Below are 22,072 nucleotides of genomic sequence, written 5' to 3'. Positions count from 1 at the left end.
GGCTGAGCGGTAATTTAGACCTGCTCTTTCAGCACCGACCGCCAAAGTCAAGGGCTTCAGGTAAGTGTTTTTGTTTGTTTCTTTGTTTTTACGAAGGTTTTCTTACAAAACTGTAATGTTCCCGTTTTTTGATCAGCGTGGGGCCAGCGAAGTATGATCATTCATGCCAACTGTTATATGACAGCTAGCCTAATGCTAACTGCGCTAACTAGTTTCTGTGTTGTTCATTTCTCCAAATTAAATACACACAGCAATATATCGTTCTGTTTAATAATATGATTGGCTATCTAAACAATTTAGCATTGTTTCTGGCATTAATTAAGTTTTTTTAATCTTGAAAGTTATTTCAATTATGTTGCTACTTATGTTGTCAGTTAAGCTAACATGAAAGTAGGAAGCTGCTAGGTTAGCTACCTGTCAGCTAGCTAACATGTGTAACCTGGTTAGAGGTCAGGTGGAAAAGAGCATCATGTTCCAGCTGTTGTGTTCAGGGGGCAAGCGGACGACCTTAATTCATCATTAAAAAGGAGAAATGACATTCATGGATAGACACCTAGTTGCTATGATTTAAAGAAAGAGATCTCATGGCCTAGAGGCCTAACTGTCACCTGATCTCAGATCTGATTGGTTCAGGTCACAGATCACTAACAGGACGTTTTACAGAAACATTTCCTCTTTTATTTACTTAGAAATGTTTTGATTTCATTAGAGTTTTAACTGTGAAGTTCAAATCTTTTACAAAATAAATGTTGTGATCTATCATTATTTTAGTCTCAAACTGGGCAATTTAGTGGCAGATTTCTTTTAGGTTACTAAAGCACCCTCTGCACTAGAGCCGGCTCTTGGCATAAGCCATTATTGTTTTACATTTATAGTTTAATGACTCACACGATGTCTGCGTTTCGTTATAATTTATACCCATTTCATGTGAAATATTTGGAAGTCCAACCAGAAACACACCATCTCCTGCAAAGCTTTTTTAGAGTACAAAATATAATTTTATCTGACCTCTCGGGATATCAATATTTGTTGCTTGCAGCACAAACAGCAGATTTGATGCTGCAGGAAAAGCTAGAAAGTGTCTGTCCCCCCCCGCTCTCTGTTTGTGTGTTCTCGAAAGAGCTTTTCATTTTGAAATTCCTACCGGAAGTGCTTGTTGCCGCCCTGTGTGACTTGACAGCGCTCACAGACAGGGGCAGGAGGCTCTGCCGGAGCTCTGCAGCCGCATCGGCTCTCCTAATTTCAGCATCGGGGTTCGGTCCAACATGGCGGCTTACGGATGGAAATACTGATGACAGTCCGAAAGATCGCCTCGATTTGTACGATGGTAAGGAGCAGAGAGTCGGCTGTATCGCTGCTATTCGTGCTCTGCGGGTCTGTCCGGTGCCTTGGCTAGTGAGCCAGGACGCTAAGCTAGCTTCTGTGCTAGCATGTTTGCTAACCTCTGAGGACAACATGAGAATAACACACAGGGTTTTCCAGAAACTTGTACAGCTTAGCCTGTCAACAGTAGCTCACTAGCTTCTCGGATGTTGTAGTTTAGTACAATAACATGCTAACATTATACACATATTAAGCGTATGTGTTTATAAACCAACTTTGGTTTGCTTGCCTGTTTGTTTATGCGAAAAGGGCAGGGTTGACCCACGGGCGAAAACTGGCTAGCTTAGCCTGCTAGCCAAGCGGCAGCTCCAGCGTCTGTTTTGGACTGGGGTGTTTGAACATTTTATTTTGCTCAGAGTTCTTCCAGGTCAAAATCCCAGATCGGGTTCTTATTATAATCACAACTATTTTGACAGTAGCTGTAAAGTTACTCATATATAGGTTGGAGTTGTGATCTGTACGGTCAGCATATGTAAACAAGCTGACATTACTGTCTCCTAATGTCTAAACTAATGGAGAAAATCAGCATTTCCTGTCATGGGATACACCCTGAATATTTCCTCTGGAGATCACACTTGGCTATTGATCGGGTTTTGGTTCTCAAAATTTGCAGCTCTTCCACTTCGGTAGACTCTTCTAGTGTTGTGTTTTGGTGTGGGAGAAAATAAAATGTTTGGTGGATCTTTACAATTTAAATGTTTGTCTGTGTATAAGCCTCTTTACACAAACATGAACTGGAGTGCCTTGCTCAAGGACACTTCAGTTGGAAAAAGGCTTGCTAACAGTGTGCTACCATTGGTAAACAACATCCTTCTTGGCAAATTGTTATAGAGAGGTTGTTGTTAAAAATACCAGACACTGTAATTCAGTTTCATTTTATCACATTTTAATGTGACAGCTCTGTGTGTTTTACGGTGCAGTTAAATCACAGAGGCAGATAGGGAAGCTTAAAGCCAGGAGATTAACTTCTGACTGTAACTTGTCCTGTTTCTACCCGCTGCACCTTTCAGAGCTGACAGCCGGTTAGGCAGATGCCACAGAGATGTCCGATGCAGCCTTTTTAATTTGCTGGTTGCTGCTGGTGGTCTGAGGGATTCTGCGTGTGAGCTCTGACACAGTGCGTCTGGTACCAGACACAAAACCATGTAACTAATTTCAGTGTGAAGGCCGTTGTCATTTACCAGCACCTACTATACAAATACTAACAAGGCTAAATATTAGCTGTTGCTGGCATATTTGTTCAGACTGTTTGCTACTTTGGCAGCCTACCAGTTGCTGCCTGGAAGGTATTTGTGTGTGTGTGTGTGTGTGTGTATGTGTGTCTGTCTGCTTTTTTTTCCATTAGTAGGGCTGCTCCAACCAGGGCTGGGCAGTACTGATAAGAAACACCATAGTATTGGTTTAATGGCAACGTGCTGGGGATGGTATTGATGTTTTTCAAGAAGAAAACTGTAGGAAGTCATCATAAGACACGTGGAATAATGACCAAAATGGTAAAGATGTTTGTTCATCATTTGTCTGAGGGCAGTCTGGAGGAGAACAAATTATGTAAGCTACAGTATATCACAATAGGACATTAATTAAACTATTAGATATATTATGCAAATATATGACTTAAAGAGGGCTGCACATAAAACAAACAAAAGTTTTTGGTGCATTGGAATTTTTATATAAGCTAACAACCATTATTGCACTGATAATCTTATTTACTTTTTTTTTTTAATACAGTTGTGTTTATGTAAAAAAAAGTTTATCCAGAAAATAAAAAAGGAAAGTGTTGACATAATACTAATACTAAGTAAGGTGTCAATAAGAAAATACTGTAGTATTTGTAGCAAAACTTACATCTTGTCTGCACTAGTATTATTTTATATTATCCATATACTGTGAAATGAGTCAGTTTAGTTTTTTTTTTTTTTTTTTAAAACAACATTTCAAATCATGATTTTTTTACTAGAACTATGCTCCATAATTTGTGCTAATGGGGTAAAGTGTTCAAAGCCTCCTGTGACACAGACTTAGCGAGCAGTGCTGGCCGTAGTGCAGATAAATTTCTATTTAAATGTTTTTGAGTGAGGCTCCACCACCTAACCAATTAGGTAAGGTCAAAGCCTGTGCGTTACACCCCAATGGAAAGGGTGCCCTGCGTGTATGTATGGTGGGCAACAGGTTATGGTACACAGCATTAGTATTTGACTTCCTTGGGTGGTATGATTCTGAGTCTTATGCTACAGCTAGCTTGACTTCCACAAGCTGCACCATGTGGCTTTAATTCATATTGATGTTGCTGATGAAACAATGATTCAGCATTGTCGTTGTAGTAGCTCTGCTGGAGCTTGAGTCACGTCACATGATCTTCCTAAATAGATTTCCTGTTTGTTGTCAGTCTCACATGACTGACAACATTTAACACGGATGCAGTTAAAATACTTGACTTATTTAGCTGAATATAAAAGAGCATTAATAGACGAGCATTAATAGATGTTTGATTTATTTTGTATAGTTCTGTCAGCCTGTTGACAGTTCCTTTTAAGATTTAGGGTAACACAGCAAATTATACTTTTTTCTAGACTGATGATTAATAAACATAGTGCAATCACAAAACAGAGCAGTCACTTAGCCGTGCTGTTTCTAATCTAGTTTCCACTGAAGTTGGTGTCGTTTTTCACATTTTTCAAGCCGCCCTGCGCAACCAGCAGAGCTCGCTTCACTTTCATTTCCATCAGTTCAGGAAACAGAGTAATTTTGTCACGCCACACCAGAGCTGAAAACACAAATTAATTAAAGCACGCATTTGCAGGGCCTAGTCATTAAATCCTTTGCCACAGATTTTACCCTCTCTCCTCACTCACTTTGTTTACAACCCTGCGCCATCCACATTTGTTAGCTAAATAACATCAGCCTGGCCGTGGTCTGCTCTCCTCTTGTTGACTTTACACAGACTGCAGTGTGAGGATGAGTAACACCAGTCTGGCTCCACTTATATAGTCATTCATCCCTGATGGGGAAGCTGCATCATCGTTAACATCACCATTGTCATCATCAATGTCTCATTGTTTCTGTTTCTCTGTCTCCTCTGTCAGAGCTAGCATAAAAAACATTTTGGCCACTTAAGGTCTGACGTAAAAAATTACACTTCTTTTAAAAATCATTGTACAGAATATTAAATATATTTAAACAAGTAATGAGACTGCCGCTGAGCAGAGAAAATCAGAGGACATGAAGTGGGAAACGCAGCTGCAACAAACAGATGGCTGACCATCCAGCAGAGCAGAGAGAAAATGGAGCAGGAAAAACAGAAAACAATGAAGAGGAAACCATGACAAAGCATTGCTTCTTATGCATAGTTGTACGCAAAGGAAAAGTGTTTCAAACAACAGAGAAGAAGCCCAGTGTTTGAATGTATGTGTTTCTTTCATCTTTTCTAGGGCACCAATGCCTCTGCCTTGGAAAAGGAGATTGGACCGGAACAGTTTCCCGTTAATGAACACTACTTTGGATTAGTCAATGTAAGTCACAAGATGCACATCCTGTCGTTCTGTCGCCCCATACTTGGAGTGAAAAGCACTTTTTGCATATGTTCAGTGTACCCACTTGCTGATTACAGCCTTAGGCTGTAATGGTCAAACGTGTGAATATTCAGACTTGTGTCCAGCCCTATTCCTCCAACACGGCTGCCTCTCTACTGGTATAAGAAGAAGAAAATGTATTTTTAACTGCAAACATATCTCACAAATACACCCTCTACTCACCCCTTTGTTCCTGTTTCTCCTTGTCTCTGTTTTTTTTTCTAGTTTGGCAACACCTGCTACTGTAACTCAGTGCTGCAGGCTCTGTATTTCTGTCGACCGTTCAGAGAGAAGGTGTTGGCGTACAAGGTAAGTGTTGAGTGAAACACTATTGCAGCATCAGCTAGCAGTATTCCTTTCCACAGGTTTGCACAGTGTACTGGTTGGTCATACTAAAAGAATGTACTTAGATGCCCAAAAATACCATAATAGTCCTACTGTAAGGTTTAGGTTTAGGTTTTCATGACAGCAGATGCTGTCCTTTAAAGGAATAGAGTACTGGTGCTCGTGTTACAGAATGATCCTGTTAATGAGTGTTGCATTGTGGGTTGTTTGTAGCTTTGTTGTTGCTGGATGAGCTCGTTTCCTCATGTCCATTCTTAGTGTGTCTTCCAGACTTCGAATTGAATTGAGAAACCTTTTTAATAATGGACTTCATACTTCATGCTAGAGCTGTTAGTTGGTGCATGAATCTGTGTTTAAAAAGACAAAGTGCAGTATAGAACAAAACATTATTCATAGCCAATGTGACCAGTGTCAGAACGGGCAGATCGGACTGTGTGCACATATCTCCTGTCGTCATCATTCAGTGTCATCTCGTCACAGTCTGATAAAAATAAACATAGAGCAACAAGGGACAGAGGTGATCGGAGAGATGAGGAAGTGTCAGAATTGTTAGTCTTGTAGAAGACTTATGTAGAAGCTTCTGTTCAAGCTAAACTTGTTTAGGAGCTGGATACATCTTTCAAACGTGAAGGTCAACCATCAACATAAAAGACTGAATGTGAGAGAAAGAATTCATCATTAGAGCCTTTAATGTGAACACGGTCTTCAGTGCCTAACCACAACCCTCAACAGGGGGATTAAAAATGAGAGCACATCCTGACATCTTTACCACTGAAACTGACCACAACCAAATAACCTATCAAGCATCCAAGAATTACTGGTGTCTCTACATCTGATGATTAAGAAGTCAAAATCTGAAAAAATGCTTAACTGTCAGAGAGAGACTTTAAAACTTGACCCTGAATAAGAGAGTGAAAAATTTGCTGCACTTGAAAACAGAGGCGGCGGGGGGTTTACTGTGTGTATGTGTATCTTGTGGAAACATTCCCAGAAGAATTAGCCTGATAAAGTCTTTTTTCAATAGATTATCTTATTTTATTTTTAGTCTAGTATCATTAAAGAGCCTATTCAAGCCTCTTTAAATAGTTAACTTCTTCAGTTACCCAACACCCGGATAAAGAGCCAATCATACATTTCATAGGTCATCAATATCACACTGTGTGTATGTGTTGAAGCTCTTTCCACTTCACTCACATAGATTAGAAAAGTGTCAAGGTTCAACCTGACTGAATGTCGTATCACGTGCTCTCTGTATTTTTGCATGTCAGAGAAATGATTACCAGGCCCTGGTATCTGGGTTGTTGAAGTCTTCATATGGTGACAGGTGCGTCTTCCTGCTCCTTCTCTCCAGGTGCAGCCGCGTCGTAAGGAGTCCCTCCTCACCTGTCTGGCCGACCTATTCAACAGCATTGCCACACAGAAGAAGAAAGTCGGAGTCATTCCACCGAAGAAATTCATCTCACGACTGAGAAAGGAGAATGGTAATGACACAAAGTGTTTTTTTTTTTTTTTTTTTTTTTTTTTTATGTTAAGTGTTTTGACTTCACTTCTCTGCTACAGTACGTGCAGCTGTCGCTTCTGTCAGAAACTTAAACACTTCCTGTATTTTTCTCAGGGAAACATTTGTCCAGCACCAGGTGTTTGGAAATGTACAGTTCTTTTATAAGTTATTTGTTGAAACCAGCTTCCTCTCACTGTGGCCCGATGCAGCTGAGATAAATGATTGGCAAAGGAGAGATGAGGAAGAAGAAGAATAAAGCGGCAGGGGACGGAGTCATCTCAGATGAGAAATTCATCTCACAGCTGAAGAAATAAAATTGTCAGCCGAATCCTGGAGCGGAAAGCGGATGAATAAGAAGAGACAGTCTTAATTGGCTCCGTTTCTTCTTGCCAACTTGTGCTGATGATGTTTACTTTCTGTTCTCTCTTTATCCGACCCTTCTTCCTTCCCCATCTGTTTCTGTCTTTTTTTTTTTTTTTAATCCTTGTCCGTATTCCTCTTTCCACTTCTCTATATGCTTTAGTGTTTGTCACCATGGTATTTCTCTCTTATATTTGATGTATATACCATTTGTTATGTAACACAATATGTTTTGTATCTCTGTCTTTCTCCTCTCAGAGCTGTTTGACAACTACATGCAGCAGGATGCTCACGAATTCCTCAACTACCTCCTCAACACCATCGCAGACCTTCTCCAGGAGGAGAAGAGCCAGGAGCGACAGCAGAACGGAAAACTGGTGCAGAATGGGGGTGGAGGAGGAGGAGGAGGAGGAAGTGAGGCAGGAGGAGAAGGAGAAGGGGGAAAGGAGACACAACAGACCTGGGTCCACGAGATCTTCCAGGGAACCCTGACCAATGAGACGCGCTGCCTCAACTGTGAAGCTGTAAGTGTCAGTAGTCTGTGGGTACTGCAAGCAGTGTGTTTAGTGCACACTGTTGACATTTGGGTTCAAGACCAAAAGATGAATGTGAGGTGAAAGTCAAGAATTTCAGCTTTTATTTCCTGGTGTTTTACATCTGTATTAAAGAGGCCATATTTCTCTGAAGATCTACTGAAATACTTTTGGGTGGTTTTCAGTTCCAAAAACTGCTAATGCCATAAACAGTGACTTTACAACTAAAAAAAAAACAAGTAATAAACAATATAGAACATGGCACCTTTTGAGTCAGAACATCCAAATTTAAAGAGAGCAAAGTAAATGTGCGACTGACAGATGTTTGCTGTTACCCAAGTGCGACTCACTGTTCAAACCATAAATAGCTCTAAATGACAACTGGTGTGTAAGTTTTGGTTTTACCTGTAAATGAAGAATTTTTTGTTAAAATGGAGAAGTCATCATGGAGACCAGAGAGCTATTAAGAGGAAAAAAAACAGTCAGAGGCATTGCACAAACACTGACTATAGAAAATACACCAATTTGTATATTGATGTATAGAAAAAGAAAGAAACCACTGGTGTACTAAACCTCAATATTTACATTTAAATGATAATATATAAATCTTAACTATGTGCTTTTTGCATTTTTAAAATCTTTCATCTCTTTTAAAGAAAACAATCCACTGACTTGTGTTGCAGGTGAGCAGTAAAGACGAGGACTTCCTGGACCTGTCGGTGGATGTGGAGCAGAACACCTCCATCACACACTGTCTCAGGTACACTGTGCTCTTAAGCGTGAAGGTTGAAAAGTGTAAATGTACTTATTTAATATGGAGAGCCATGAGGGAGGAAAAAGTATAATTTTAAGCGAGTATTCTAGTCTTGTGGACTCCTGATGGATTGCATTAGTAAATGTTTGTGCGTGTCTTTTTTTATAGGGGCTTCAGCAACACAGAGACATTATGTAGTGAGTACAAGTACTACTGCGAGCAGTGTCGCAGCAAACAGGAAGCCCAGAAAAGGTGGGTGAGACTAGCCGCTTTTGATTTCCTGCCATACACATTTAGCATCTGACTCTTCTTCTTTGTTTCTTTTGTTTTTGAATAGAGGTGTTTATGGCTTCTTCTTCTGTTACGGGACTGATTACAACTCGATACCAGTGTTTTGTTTTTCAAACCGTGTTACAACAGAAACACATTTTTGTCAGATACATGTAACGTGCATTTTGTGCTGTGTGTAGGATTAATGAAATGTCTGTGAAAAGACAATGGCCTCACAAATGGTGCTGAGCTGCTACAAGATGACAGCAGCGTAACACTAGCTAACAATGGTCGAAGCTTTAAGTTACACAGTAAAGTCATACCACAGCTATAGGCTGCTGTAGCAAGTGGACAGAGCTGACACCGTATTGGGCGTGTAGTGGTGACTTTAGGCCAGTCTGTGTTAAAGTCTTCCTGTTCACATTATTTTGTGTTTTTGTTTTCAGGTTTATCACATGGAACGTTTAAAATAGTTGCATATGCTTGAGGTGTCATGAGTTTGTTTGCAGCTATATGCAGAGCACGACTTAACACACGTTTACAGTCATGGTTTGTTTAATTAAAAAGAACCCTCAAAACCACATCTGACGCTTCTATAGCACCTATTCAAGACCTTCCTGTTAGATTCTGAGAAGTTCATTGTGGTTGTTTCAAGTCGATCTGGGCCACGATGTCTATTATTAACCACTGCACAGTGATGTCACAACCACCAGACGTAGCTCGTCTTCAGTTTAACATGGCTAACGCTGATACGCTGTCCGTCCAATGCATCTGCTCACGAGTACGACTGCACATATTTTTTCCACATACCATCCACTGTGGTTGAGCTCCTGCTAAGTGCACCAAGTAACATCCATTATCTGTAAAGAGCCGTGCTGTCACCGACGACTGCACCTCACATTAACACTGTGTGAAATGCTGTGAGAGTGCTAGCCAAGGTTTCGGCCAAATGAGGAGGAGCACAAAGCATCTAAAAATGCACTTCTTGTTCCTGGTGGGGGGGGTAATGGTGTCAATGTGGAAACCTTTTAGCCAACTGAGATTTTGATGAAGCAAACAGCCCTCCTGGTGTTTCTCCACTGACCTTGTATAAGCCACACTCTTTATCTTGTCTTTCATTTTTTTTATTCAGCTTGGGATTTAAAATCTTCTTTACTTACAAAAACAAAAACTTGTTGTTGAGAGTGTTGGGAGTAGGTTTCCTGTTATGCATTCAGGTTATCGCTCAGTGCTCTTAAAAACCTCACTCTCCCATCAGGATGAGGGTAAAGAAGCTGCCGATGATTCTCGCCCTACACCTGAAGCGCTTTAAATACATGGACCAGCTGCACCGCTACACCAAACTGTCCTATCGCGTCGTCTTCCCCCTGGAGCTCCGCCTCTTCAACACATCTGGGGATGCCACCAACCCCGACCGCATGTACGACCTGGTGGCTGTCGTCGTACACTGTGGCAGGTGGGTAGTATCATGACTGAAGGTACACAACAACACTACCAGAAAATCTGGCCGTCGTCCATTCTCTAGTTTTCACAGCTGCAGCATCTATAGGCGTTTGTTTCAGCTGTTTAAAATGTGAATGACAAGTTTTTGGAATTCTGTGATCTATAATTCCCCAAATTAATCAAGTTTTCTAATGTTGAAAATTCAGAACGTCATCAAAATGTCATCTGCTGATGTCAACTAAAGAAGATAAAAGTCAATCAGCTAATAATTTGGTACTTTATAAAGAAAGCATCAAAACAAACAAACAGAATGTATGAAATTAAAACGATGGACATAGAAATAGTAATCAGAATAAAACTAACTAGATAAAAACATTAGCTTCATCTCAGAGGGTGTAAAGTATGTTCCTAAAGTGGCTTGCAATGGTTTTCCTCTCAGCATATTCTTGAGACAACGGGGACCAGAGTCCAAGTAAATATTGTCAAAACTAAGGATTCCCGCTGCCCTAATGATTGACAGCAACACCTCAAAGCTGAATTCAGCTCAGGACATTTGGGCGTGATGAGTCTGATGTGTATACGGACATCATAAGTCATCAGATCATCTTCAACTTGGAGATGAGTTTGGTAAAGTCTGCCATTGGTGTGTTCTCTAGGTAGATAAAAATGATGCAGAATGAAAACTCTAAGGTGCAGTTTGTTGATGTGAGCATGTTACTTCCAGAAACTCAGTTTTCACAAACTGGAAATCATTTTATTTGCAAATATAAATGCCTCTCCCCTCTTTACCACAGTCACTTTTGAGATTGATTATTCACTTTTCCCCCTACTCTGCACTTTAGTGGTCCCAACCGCGGACACTACATCACCATCGTGAAGAGCCACGGCTTCTGGCTGCTCTTCGATGACGACATTGTAGAGGTAAGAAATACCGTCTCATTCTCTGATTCTCTACTGTGTTTCTCTAAAAACATTTCTCTTTCATTTGAACATAAAGTAGATGCGTTCACATTTAGAATACAACTATTGAAGAATCTCCACATAAATGTTGTTAAAAAGCAAGTTGTCCACATACAGAGATACATGTCTCCTGACTGTGAATTGTTTTAGCTTAAATATGGACTTAAATCATTTAACATTGTCGAGGTACTCTATAACCATTCCAAAGATCCCATCTCATCCTGACCAGACAGGAATTCCAAATAGCCGTCCCTCCAGACTTGGTTTAGATCCTGGTGCGTTGAGTATGTTGTGTGTGTGTGTGTGTGTGTGAGAGTGTGTGTGTGTGCGTGTAGTTCTTCTGACGTGCCGACCTAGATACCTCGACATATTAATGAGGAGTTAAAGTGGGGTTTAGTGATTAGAATCCCATTAGTGAAACAGAGGGCTGGATAGAAATATCCACGGGAGAAACAAAATACAACAGTGCTGCTGTTTTTGCTCAAGCCCTCGTTCTTCTCCTACAAGCAAGTGATGCTGTTGTGACGACTAAACTTTTTTCAATATTTCTAACTTTAGATAAGATTAACATCTTGGTTGTCATGAAATTGCTGCTTTGCTGAACCCCTGCTGCTTCTGCTACGAAACCATCTGCCTTTCACTCTTTGATGCCATGACAAGAGAAAACATGGCAGCCTTCACAGAAGCAGTGCGGTCTGACATCTTTCAAACATGTGTGATAGCGCTCAGCCGCTGTTGAGCAGTTTCCCCCCCCTCTCAGCACGCTGCCATCCACACTGTAGGTGGCATGACAGCCGTCACAGATGCAACAGCTCAATGACAGTGCTGATAATGTGATGATTAATACATCAGTGCGGGGGGGGGGGGGGTCTATCCCTGGCCGAAAGCATGATGTAGCTCTTCAGTCACGGGCAGTCAAGCACACAGAGCCTCAGCGTGATGCTGTGGCCAAGTAACCTTTCAGCTGGTTACTTTACTTACTGGGAGCCAAGGAGAATGGACACCGCAGCAATCAAGCTGCAGTTAACTGGTTGTGTAGTCATGATGGTTTCTGTGAGTTTCTGTTCACAGATGTTTAATAGCAATAAATGAGAAACCAGTGGACGTCTGCAATAGTAGAAACACACATGTAACTGTCTGATGCGTCTGGTTGGTCCATTTAAACATCAAGTCCAGACACTGTAGGCATTTCTTTACAATTAAGAAGGTTTATTTTACTTGAAATCTCCCTGGCAGTGGGTGAAGTCACTCTGCTGTTCGAATACAGAGGAAACTGCTCCATCACAGTCTTAGAGAACTGATGTTTAACCCTGTGGATTTTTCCACTATGGTGGGAAAGAAGCCCACTGGAACATCTGGTCCAGCAGACAGAAGCTGCCAGAGTTCGGTAACACTCTGCTGACTTTGCAGAGCTGCAGTTATGTTTTTTGTAGATCTTCTCGCCCAGTCTGCCTCGATTCTCATTTCTTTTTATATTGTTTTCTTTATTATAAGTTAAATATTATAAGACATATTATTAAAAGCCTCTTTTGCCTGTGTATCGCTGCTGTTTGGGGTTTTCCACCTGGATCTGAAACGATTTACAGAGTACACTTGCAATGCAATTTGTTCTCAGCCCCACACTCTCCCCTTACAGACAGAAAACAGAAGTTGGTCGACATACTGGATTTAAAGTGGTAGCAAATGAACAGCAAAGCCACAGTGGAATGGCTGCAACAGCGAAACAATGAATTTAATGCATCAATGTTCAGATATCGTCACTCAGTTTCCTCCTCTCTGCTCTGTTAGTACAGAACAGGAAATGGCATTTTTGCTTTTCTTATTCTTCAACATTCTTCCACAAACCTTATCTGACAACCTGTGCTACACCTGAACGTACTGGTCAGAAGTGATGGATGTAATATTGGCGACTCTTAAAAGCATTGTTTAGTTGTCATAAATCTGTCCTTTCACTGCAGAGCGTTATGAGCATGTCTGACGTTCAACGTCTGTCTCCTTTTCTTACAGAAAATAGACGCACAGGCGATTGAGGAGTTCTACGGCCTGACATCGGACATTTCCAAGAACTCTGAGTCAGGATACATCTTGTTCTACCAGTCCAGAGACTGAACCAGCCAGTGGTAAATCCCCAGTGGACTGTCACTCAACAGAGGGGGAGGGCTTATGGCTGCCACCAGCTCTGCCCAGTGCGCTCACATACGTATCCAGGCTTTATTCCCAGTAGGCGGAGCTTTGCACTGGAACGCCACGCGGGTCTGTAGAGACGTGTGCAGGTGGAATGGCAGCCTCCTGGATTACGAGCTTTTGAACCCTCTGAGTCCACACTGCAACGAGCACCTTAAATAACAAGACGGCTGAATCTGTAACACTCACTCTGCACTGTGGCATCAGCTGGGAACACTGAGTAACACCAATCCAAGAGGCTGACATCACGCGTAAAGCGGTGCTCACTGGAGGTAAAAAGCAGTTTGGGAGTGTCGACGTGATGCAGTCAGCGTTTTCAGAAGACGCGTCGCAGGTTGCTGATCCTCACTGTCACAGTTGCCTTCAACGGCTTCACAGTCTTCTTTAGCAGTTTGTATGTGCATAACAGCGTGCTAAATGGACTTTCCACAGTGACAGTAAAGCTTTCCTTAGCTTTACGCTAACACACACATGCGTTCATCTTAAAAAAAACACAAAAAACACCCACTTTTTTTTTTTTTCTCTGGAGACAGAGAAATGTCTGCTAATATCAAAACAAACCACTGACACTACCTTTAGCAGTTGAGTAGCGTGAACCTGTACTTGGAGGACGAGGCGGTGATGCAGTTGATAGTTTGCAGTGTTTGTACCATGAAGTGGTGCTAGAAGCATTTAGTGTTCTAAGTTATAGCAGCGTGAGATGAAAACCAGCTACTGGAGAGGTGTCAATGAAGTTTTTACTCAAGATGAAATGAATTTATCTTTGTTTTGAATATTGGAGAATGAATGCATTAGTGTTTATGATATGTATGGTTACGTTTAACCATTCAGTGTTTTGTTACTTCAACGTGAGGTTTTGCCTGATTGTTCTCTTCACTTTCTATAAGCAGAGACATTTTATATGTGTGTTTTACTGTGAACTGCAGTAATCATCCTGAAGCAGAGAACACGGCAATGTTTGGAAGTGCAGGACCAAAAAAACGCAGTTCACCTAAAATATTTGTTATTTTAAGGCAGGAAAATGGTAAAAACTGAAATGGATGAGCCTTCCAAAAAAAAAAAAGGCTTTTAAAAGGCTTGTTGGTGAAGCAGCAAAAGTGGATGGTGAAAGATCTGGTTTTCAAGTCAGCGGTGTGTCGCGGTGTGTCGCGCTATTACAGGTCATTTGATGGAGAAATGAAACGAAGTGCGGCCAGGTGGGACAGCAGCTCAAGCTAACGTTTTCTAAGCAGGAGTTTCGTGGTTTTCACAGCGAGCACAGTCTCTGCTCAAAGGTTTGTGTTGTTTTCAACACGTTTGACTTTAAAAAGTCAGAATGTGCACATTTGTGACTATTTTTTTATGAATTCTTTTTGACACAAGAAGAAAAATCGTTTTTCTTTCCTTTCTGACATCTGATCTGCCACACTACATGAAACCTGCCTGAATGTTGTGTTTTCTTTTTTTGGAGTTCCTTATTGAAGCTTTATTTATGGACAGTGAACTAGCACCTCTGTATAGATACCGTGCTGCAGCTGGTTCGATACATAAGAACTGCCACCAGTCATGAGCTGGCAAACTTCTTCTGTGGCTTAAGTGTTTCTCCTGCAGCTGCAGCTCTGGCAGGCATTCAGACCTTTACATAACATGTTTTTCACTCCAGAATCTTAAATTGGAGCCCTTGCTGATGCTGAGTGATGCTAACAGTCTGTAAATCACCCACCGTTGGTCAGCGACGTGGTATATTCAATGCAGTAAGGCTGTCTCTGCCTGTGTTCTTCTCAGCAGTTTTAAAACGGCCTCCTCTCCTCCGAATCTCTAAAAATCGAATGTAGCACAATAGGAAATGATTCAGCGTGGTGACAACGCCTGCTTTAACGCTGAGTCATGCTGTTGGTGGAAGTACTCGTGCAGTAATGCTGCTTGTCTGAGCTATAATTGACAATAAGTGCTCGGCCTAAAAATCTGCCATTAAACCTCTGAGCTATTAAACTTGGTGTATTTGCATCATACTGGATTAATGGACAAAAGTCAGCCGAGTGGACGATGAAGAAAAAATTTCAATAGATTGTATATCCTGTGATTTAAAAAGGTTATTTGATGCTTTCAGTAAGATTTTACAGCGCTCAGCTGAGGAGCCATTTTATAGCTTCTACTTGTTTTCTCTAGATTGATCCAGCAACAAATGTGCTAGTCCGATGTTTTATCCAGGTTTGTTTTACACGGCGGAGCTCGTGATGCTCCGCCTAACCCTGCTGTCTCAGATCAACAGGGACGCTCACTGTGTCACTCCCTTTGCAGCAGATGGAAAGTGAATGGAAACATGCTCTTAGTAACCTTTAAGGTGTTTATATTCTTCAGTAGTTGAGTGGCCTGGGCAATGGGTCAAGTATTACCTGAATGTTAAAGTGTACAGTAAAATACAAATATGCCGCTGCTCGACCTGTAAAACACATTTTGGATTCGGGTGCACGTCGGTTCTCTGAAGTTGCTTTCTCTCCTTTTCTGACCAGTGCCGTCATAATACGTGTTATGGTCCTGAAGTACCCCCCCACTGAACTCTGAGCACTTTAAAGATACATTACACAAGAGTACAGACTTATAGGCAGCATCCTTAGTGACCTATATTACTTTTGCTTCCACATAGTCCACGTCCGTCTTCACTTATCTATTACATCTAGTTCAAACATCAGAATCACACGACAGTAGTACAAACAGGTTTTAGTTGAAGTGCCTAATTTTCATGGCTCTTCAGAGGGAGCGTTTGGTTCCTAGTTTACTTCTGGTTCTACAGTTCCTGTGACTGGGAACTTGGTCTAAAAGCTCCCATTCCACCACAGGCACGTCATATTAATGACCATGTATAGTTTTCAACCCCTAGTGGAAGTAATGAGCACGTTGCTGCTGAGCAACACTCCAGTTGGTGAGCGAAAAAGAAATTATCATCTTTGTAGTAACTGCAGTATTACAGAGACTTTTGATATTGTTAGTGAATATTGTTTTAGTGTAAAACCTGCCTACCCTCTGTAGTACTGGATCCACCAATGTTGACTAACCCAGCTATAAAAATCTGCTAATGAAAACCACAGTACAAGTTCTTCAAAGTCTTATTTCCAGTTTCCTAAACAGCGTAAATGACAGTAGAGGGAAGCGGCTTCAGATGACGCGGCCCGAACACTTCAATTCATTCACTGGATCGAGACTTCAGGGTCAACGGTTTTATTTTCTTTTCCTGTCTGTGCTGCTCATAAACTCAACTAATCTACATGAAACTCAAACGTTGTGTGATGCTTTTTTGGATTCACCTGTTCTTCGTTCCCATCACATCTGCGAGTGTCCGATCGTAAATGACTTGAATTGCTGGTTACATCCAGGCACCAACGCAATCTGTGGACTTTTATTTTAGTTGTATTAGAAATGAACAAAAAGAAGCACAACAAGCATCGTTTGGGAGCTCCGAGTCCACAGATTCAGTTTGGAGCTGGTTATCAGTCTGTCTTTTAATGTAATGCAGTTTCATGGAGATCATCTGTCCCTAAAATTGTAATGTGTTGGTTGAATGGCTGACATTTTTGGCTTGACAAAGCTTTGGAAAACCATGTAGAAATAAGGCTCTTTAAAAATTTAAATACTATTAATATTATGAATGTCTATGTTAACTTTTTTTTTTTTTTTTAGATGTTTCACTTGTTGTTGTTTTTTTTTGATATTTTACTAATTTTACTGGTCTACCATTGTTGTGTAGGAAGACCTGGATATTTGAGGATTTGGGAGGATGTAATAAGAGATGTTGACATGTACATAAATACAGATTTTATTATTGGAATATAAATAATTGCTTGCTTGAAATAATCAGCAGATCTATATCAAAAATGTTAGCGGCCATTATATCTCGGAAGTACTGTTATTCCGAAATGCGCTGTTCCATCCATTTGGCATCCCAGGCAGCATAAACGGCTCCAAGTAAATTTGCCCATGTAATCTGACGGATGTCACTGTAACACACAGAAAACTAATGTTCACTTATTTTGAAGAAAATTAGAAGTTCTCCGATCAAGAAACTGCTGTGCAGAAGGTAACTGACTGAAAACTGTCACGTGTATCACTGTGTTAAAAGGAAAAATCCACTTTAAAGTACATGAAACTAACTCTTGGTGTTTCCTGTCTTTCTCTCTTGGCTTGTGTTAAAATGGGATATTAAGCAGTGACCTTCACAGCAAACACGTGCTGAGGAGAGGCTGCTAATGCTAACGTGGCTAGTGCTCATCATCTCATCATAGAAGCAGAAAAGCAGAAGACTCCGTAGAGCAGATGTTGAGTTCAGATACTTTTAGCCTCTCATACCAACACACAACCAGACAAAACTCACTGTGATAAATTCTTACTCCACTGTCTCATCGTTTCACTTTTCCAGAGCACCATGTTATTAGGTCTCTGTTTCAAGAATCACACAGCAGCACAACCCGTTAGAAGCGATAAAACTAGATTAAGTCAAACTCTGTGCTTTAAACTCCCATCTATAATAATAATAATAATAATAATAATAATAATACATTTTATTTAAAGCGCCTTTCAAAATACTCAAGGACACTGTACAATCAACAATAAATCATAATAATAATAATAATAATAATACTATAGACTATATAGACTGGACAGTCCCAGTGTCGAGCTTCCAGGTTTAAAAATGTTCTGCACCTGTTGCATTAACATACTTTATATAGTCTCTCTGTGATAACCAATAAATCATCCAGGCTGAGATCATGGCTGATCCCAGCTTATTGCACATTGTTCATTTAATATAGGCTGTGTAGTGAGTCACACAAGAAGTAATACAATACGAACCTGTAGCACAGAAATGGAAAAAAGTTCATTTAAGGACGTTTAGAAGAAGCGATGCTGTAGCATAAATTACCACCAGACGTGACTACATGTAGTAAATGAAAGGCTGCTCATCCTGTTAAGGGTCACAGCAGCTTCTGCCCTAACACAAGAAGAAATCCAGCTGCTGGGTATCTGTCACTGAGAAAACCCAGCACAACCCACATCAACGGGTGGATTAGCACAGATTCTTCTACACTTTAGTTACAAACACAAGTGGACGACGGAGTGTGTTGAGTGTGTTTGTGAGGCTGCTGCTGTCTCCAGTTCATTCTGACCACATGTAGATGCCACAAAAGAAGAAATGTTAATTGAAGAATCTCTGACCCGAGCTCTGAGACGTAAGAGAACACCTGAAAAATAGACGAAACAAATTAAGCAAACATCTTCATTAATTCAACAACAAAAGGAGAAGACTCAACCACACACACACACACACACACACACACGAACAGGCTGGAAGAAGAGAGCTGGACTTGCTGTGTGCTTGTTGAACTCGCAGTCTGGCTCAAGTCTGTCCGCAGTATGGTGGAGGAATAATATTTAGCTTCACTTTTAAGAGTCAAACAAAATAGAATATAATAAAATAAGAAGTGCTCAGAGCTAATTTACAACATACATTATAAATCATCTGTGGACGGTTGTGGACTCATGCTGAGGTAGTCGTGGTCTGACTGAATCAGGACATTGAAAGTCCAAACAAACTGTGCGGTGTGAGATCATCGTCTTCCCCTGGGGGATTTTTTTGTTTGTCTTCTGACTCACGTTGTTCTGGTTCGGCTGCCAAAGGTTCAGACTGTTTCAGATCTCTGCACTGACTCTTCATTTCCAGAACATTTAGACAACAATCAACGACACAGGAGCAGTTTGACATTTAATCTGCGGCAGGTAGGGGGGGTGGTACATTCTCCAGTTTAGGTCTCGACACGCTTTGATTGGATTGGATGATATAGAAAAAAATAGTGACAGACAAAAAGACAAAACACAAGTTTCCTCTACATGGAATCCAATAAAAAGAGGATAGATTCACGTGCAGAGGTGAAGGACAGACTCTGTACAACTTCTGTGCTTGTGGTGAAGACATACAGTGTCGGGAAAATCTCTGTACAACAACAGCAAACATCATGACGCTTTACTCTGAAGAGGGAAAGAAACAATCTATGTACAGTTTCTACGTGTTTGACACTATTTCCAAACCTAATACGTTTTTGTTGTTGCGTTGCACAAACTGCAGGTGGTAACAAAGTGAGCTGATGTGGTAGATGTCGCCCTCTTGTGGTTAGAGTACACTAACGCTGCTCCAAACATCAAGTTTACATTGGTCTCTTTTCATTTCTATCTTGGTACAGACCAGGGTTTCCATATTCTCCACTAAAAGTAATAATTCCTCTGAAGACATAATTCTGCATATACTACTGCATCAGGGCAACTTCACATCATTGTTTTCAGCTCAGCTGCTCTTTTTACAGCTGCATCAGGGTGAGACCTCTTTGGTTTTGGACTGTTGTTGCTGACATTTTGGAGACGAGGCAACTGTTCCGAAAACAAAAAATCAATAACTGAGTTGATGGTTAAAGTAACTCGGGGGCAGACATGCTTTACACTCACACACGCTTCCTAGTAAGCAGTTAAAACCCTGTTTTGCAGGTCAGAAGATGTCTTGATTGGCTCTTTGGGGTCTAGTTTATATTTGTGAACTGCATTTTAATAGTTATATGAGTATATGCTGTAATATACATAATAGTACACAACTACGTGCTGAGATATAGTTATTGCTGTAAATGCTGTTGGACTGTTTTGAGCTGCAAACAACCGTTTACTTGGCTGAACACAAATGTCAAACTAATGTGATCCGATGTTTTCAGATCCTGTTGGACAGATGAACTTCAGGTTACTTTTGCAGTGAATGTTGCTTATTGCAAGTTATATGAAAACAACAAAAGCCAAAGGGAGTCTGGTGTGGGATACGTAACTGTAGAAAAAGGGTTAGTAGAACACATGCAGCTACAGTTCTAGGTAGTAAAGATGAGGGTCGTGTGTGTAAAATAATGAATACTTCATTTGTACTTTATATACATTGCCGTTATTACTGCGTCCACTTCCACTTTCTCAGACACAGTCTCAGTCCCTTTTCCTTCATATGTCCGTGTCTCTTCAACGTGAATCCAAACAGTGTTCAGAAAATGTTTTTGCAACATTTACTTGATTTCCCCTCTTTGTTCGTTAGTTTTCTTTTCGCCTTCTTTGCACCAACTACACATTCATGCACATGCTACATTCAAGAGGTGCCAAAAAAGTAGGAATTTCCAATTTCCAACGAGGATCATCTGCAGAAGGTTGTTCCCATAAAGTTAATGTTGAAACATTTTTCAAAACTGGGTCGTCTGATGTGATTATGACCCTGGGAGCATGTTAGTGGGGCAGAGTATTGACTCCACCATGCTCATAACCTTAACGTTTGATTGTTGATTCAACAGATGTGTGTGTAAATGTAACAGGACTGATTTTTCTTTTTGTTTCTTTTACCTCTGACATCACCTTCGACACTCTGACACACACTCTTTCCCTTCATTTTCCTCTTCTTCTCGCTCTTCATCATACCACTGTCTCTGAGCTTGACCCTTTCCCTGTGAAGAAGTCCCAGAAGTTAGCAGCAGGTGACGGTTTGCTCTCCTCCTGTGGCGTCTGCCTCACCCAGATGCTGCTCTCAGTCGACCCCGTCAGGCTGGAGCAGCTGCCGCCGGCACTCAGGGTGAGGCTCAACGCGGAACCAAGCGCGCCTCTCCGAGTGTCAGGGGAGGTGGTGGACGAGGAGGACTGTGCCAGACTGAGCAGGTTGTGGTGGGAGTGGAACTGACGCATGTGGCGGATGGATTTACCGGGAGAGACCTCACCTGAAGGAGGAACAAAGCACAGGACACTGTTCGAATCTGCATGTGGGTATAATTTTCACCTCGTTTAACGCAGCCTGAACCACGAAGAAGGAAAGATGATGGAAGGACTTTTGACCTGGCACAGCTAGGTGGTGCTGTTGTTCCATTTATCATTGTGACACAAATTGAAAAACAGGACCATCTTTGTCGGGGGTTTGATCCACGCTACTAAACACACATTTAGAGACTGAATGGAATAAAATGCAGCTTTTACTTAACAATACATATAAATGCCAGATCAGCAATATTATACACTGACAGTCTTACTGTCAGACAGTACTTGGTTTTCTAATTTAGTATTTTTTTAAGTTAATGTTTTAAGTCTTTTCCAACTATCTGGTGAGTTGAGTTCACAATGGAGCCGGATTCTCCTGCTCTGTAGTGCAATGCCACAGATTTCCATTCAAATCATACCTTCAGTCTCTCAGAATTTAAATAGCAAAACTGATAAAACAGATAAAACAGTACCGTATCTCGTCTCCTGCCGCTTCCTGGTCTGGTTCAGTTTGAGCACATTGAGGAACACCTCACTGGTCAGGCTTCCCTCACCTCCGCTCCCATCGGGTGGGAACAGAGGGGAGGGGGGCTCTAGTGGGGACAGACTCCCACTGGAAGCCCCCACAGAGTCCAGAGACGTTCCTGTGTCCCGGCGACCCCCCGACTCATTGCTGCTCTCCACTCTCAGATGACTGCCGCTGCAGAACAGACAGTTCGTTTTAGAGCTGGTTAAGAATTTGAACTTAGCCGTGATTTAAGTTTTGAGAGTGGTTATTTCAGTTACCTGAGTTTCCTACGCAGCAGATAGTCGATGATGTCTGGATCGGTCTGGATGAGACTCATCAGGACCTCCTGCTGCAGGTCTGCAGAAACCTGGAGAGACGCACATCCAGAGCATTAGCTCAAACATAACCATATAAACCTGTTGAGTTTTGGGTGGATTTAATTGTTTACATACAGAAAAACTAAAACTAAACTAA

At 41.2% G+C, this 22,072-nt stretch overlaps 2 protein-coding genes across 3 annotated transcripts in view; one reads left to right on the top strand and one right to left on the bottom strand.

Moving 5' to 3' along the window:
- Positions 1 to 1,178: 1,178 nt before the first annotated feature.
- Positions 1,179 to 17,429, top strand: usp12b (ubiquitin specific peptidase 12b). The gene is made up of 10 exons (XM_026352654.1): positions 1,179 to 1,327; positions 4,812 to 4,892; positions 5,178 to 5,261; positions 6,649 to 6,778; positions 7,417 to 7,682; positions 8,375 to 8,451; positions 8,614 to 8,697; positions 9,974 to 10,171; positions 11,001 to 11,079; positions 13,126 to 17,429. Exons 1-10 carry the CDS (start codon positions 1,280 to 1,282, stop codon positions 13,225 to 13,227), a joined length of 1,149 nt encoding a protein of 382 aa, XP_026208439.1. The 5' UTR covers positions 1,179 to 1,279; the 3' UTR covers positions 13,228 to 17,429.
- Positions 17,430 to 17,921: 492 nt separating this feature from the next.
- Positions 17,922 to 22,072, bottom strand: part of arhgap36 (Rho GTPase activating protein 36) — a 49,795-nt gene continuing 45,644 nt past the window's right edge. For both annotated transcript variants that reach the window (XM_026352652.1, XM_026352653.1), the window contains exons 10-12: positions 21,877 to 21,965; positions 21,564 to 21,790; positions 17,922 to 21,056 (exon numbers count right to left, since the gene is read on the bottom strand). In XM_026352652.1, coding sequence (XP_026208437.1) covers positions 20,758 to 21,056; positions 21,564 to 21,790; positions 21,877 to 21,965 — 615 coding nt within the window. In that variant the 3' untranslated portion in view covers positions 17,922 to 20,757. The remainder of the gene's footprint in view (positions 21,057 to 21,563; positions 21,791 to 21,876; positions 21,966 to 22,072) is intronic.

This window comes from Anabas testudineus, chromosome 18, assembly GCF_900324465.2.
Source record: "Anabas testudineus chromosome 18, fAnaTes1.2, whole genome shotgun sequence".
NCBI classification, from domain to species: Eukaryota; Metazoa; Chordata; class Actinopteri; order Anabantiformes; family Anabantidae; genus Anabas; species Anabas testudineus.
This window is presented reverse-complemented; position numbering and strand designations above follow the sequence as displayed.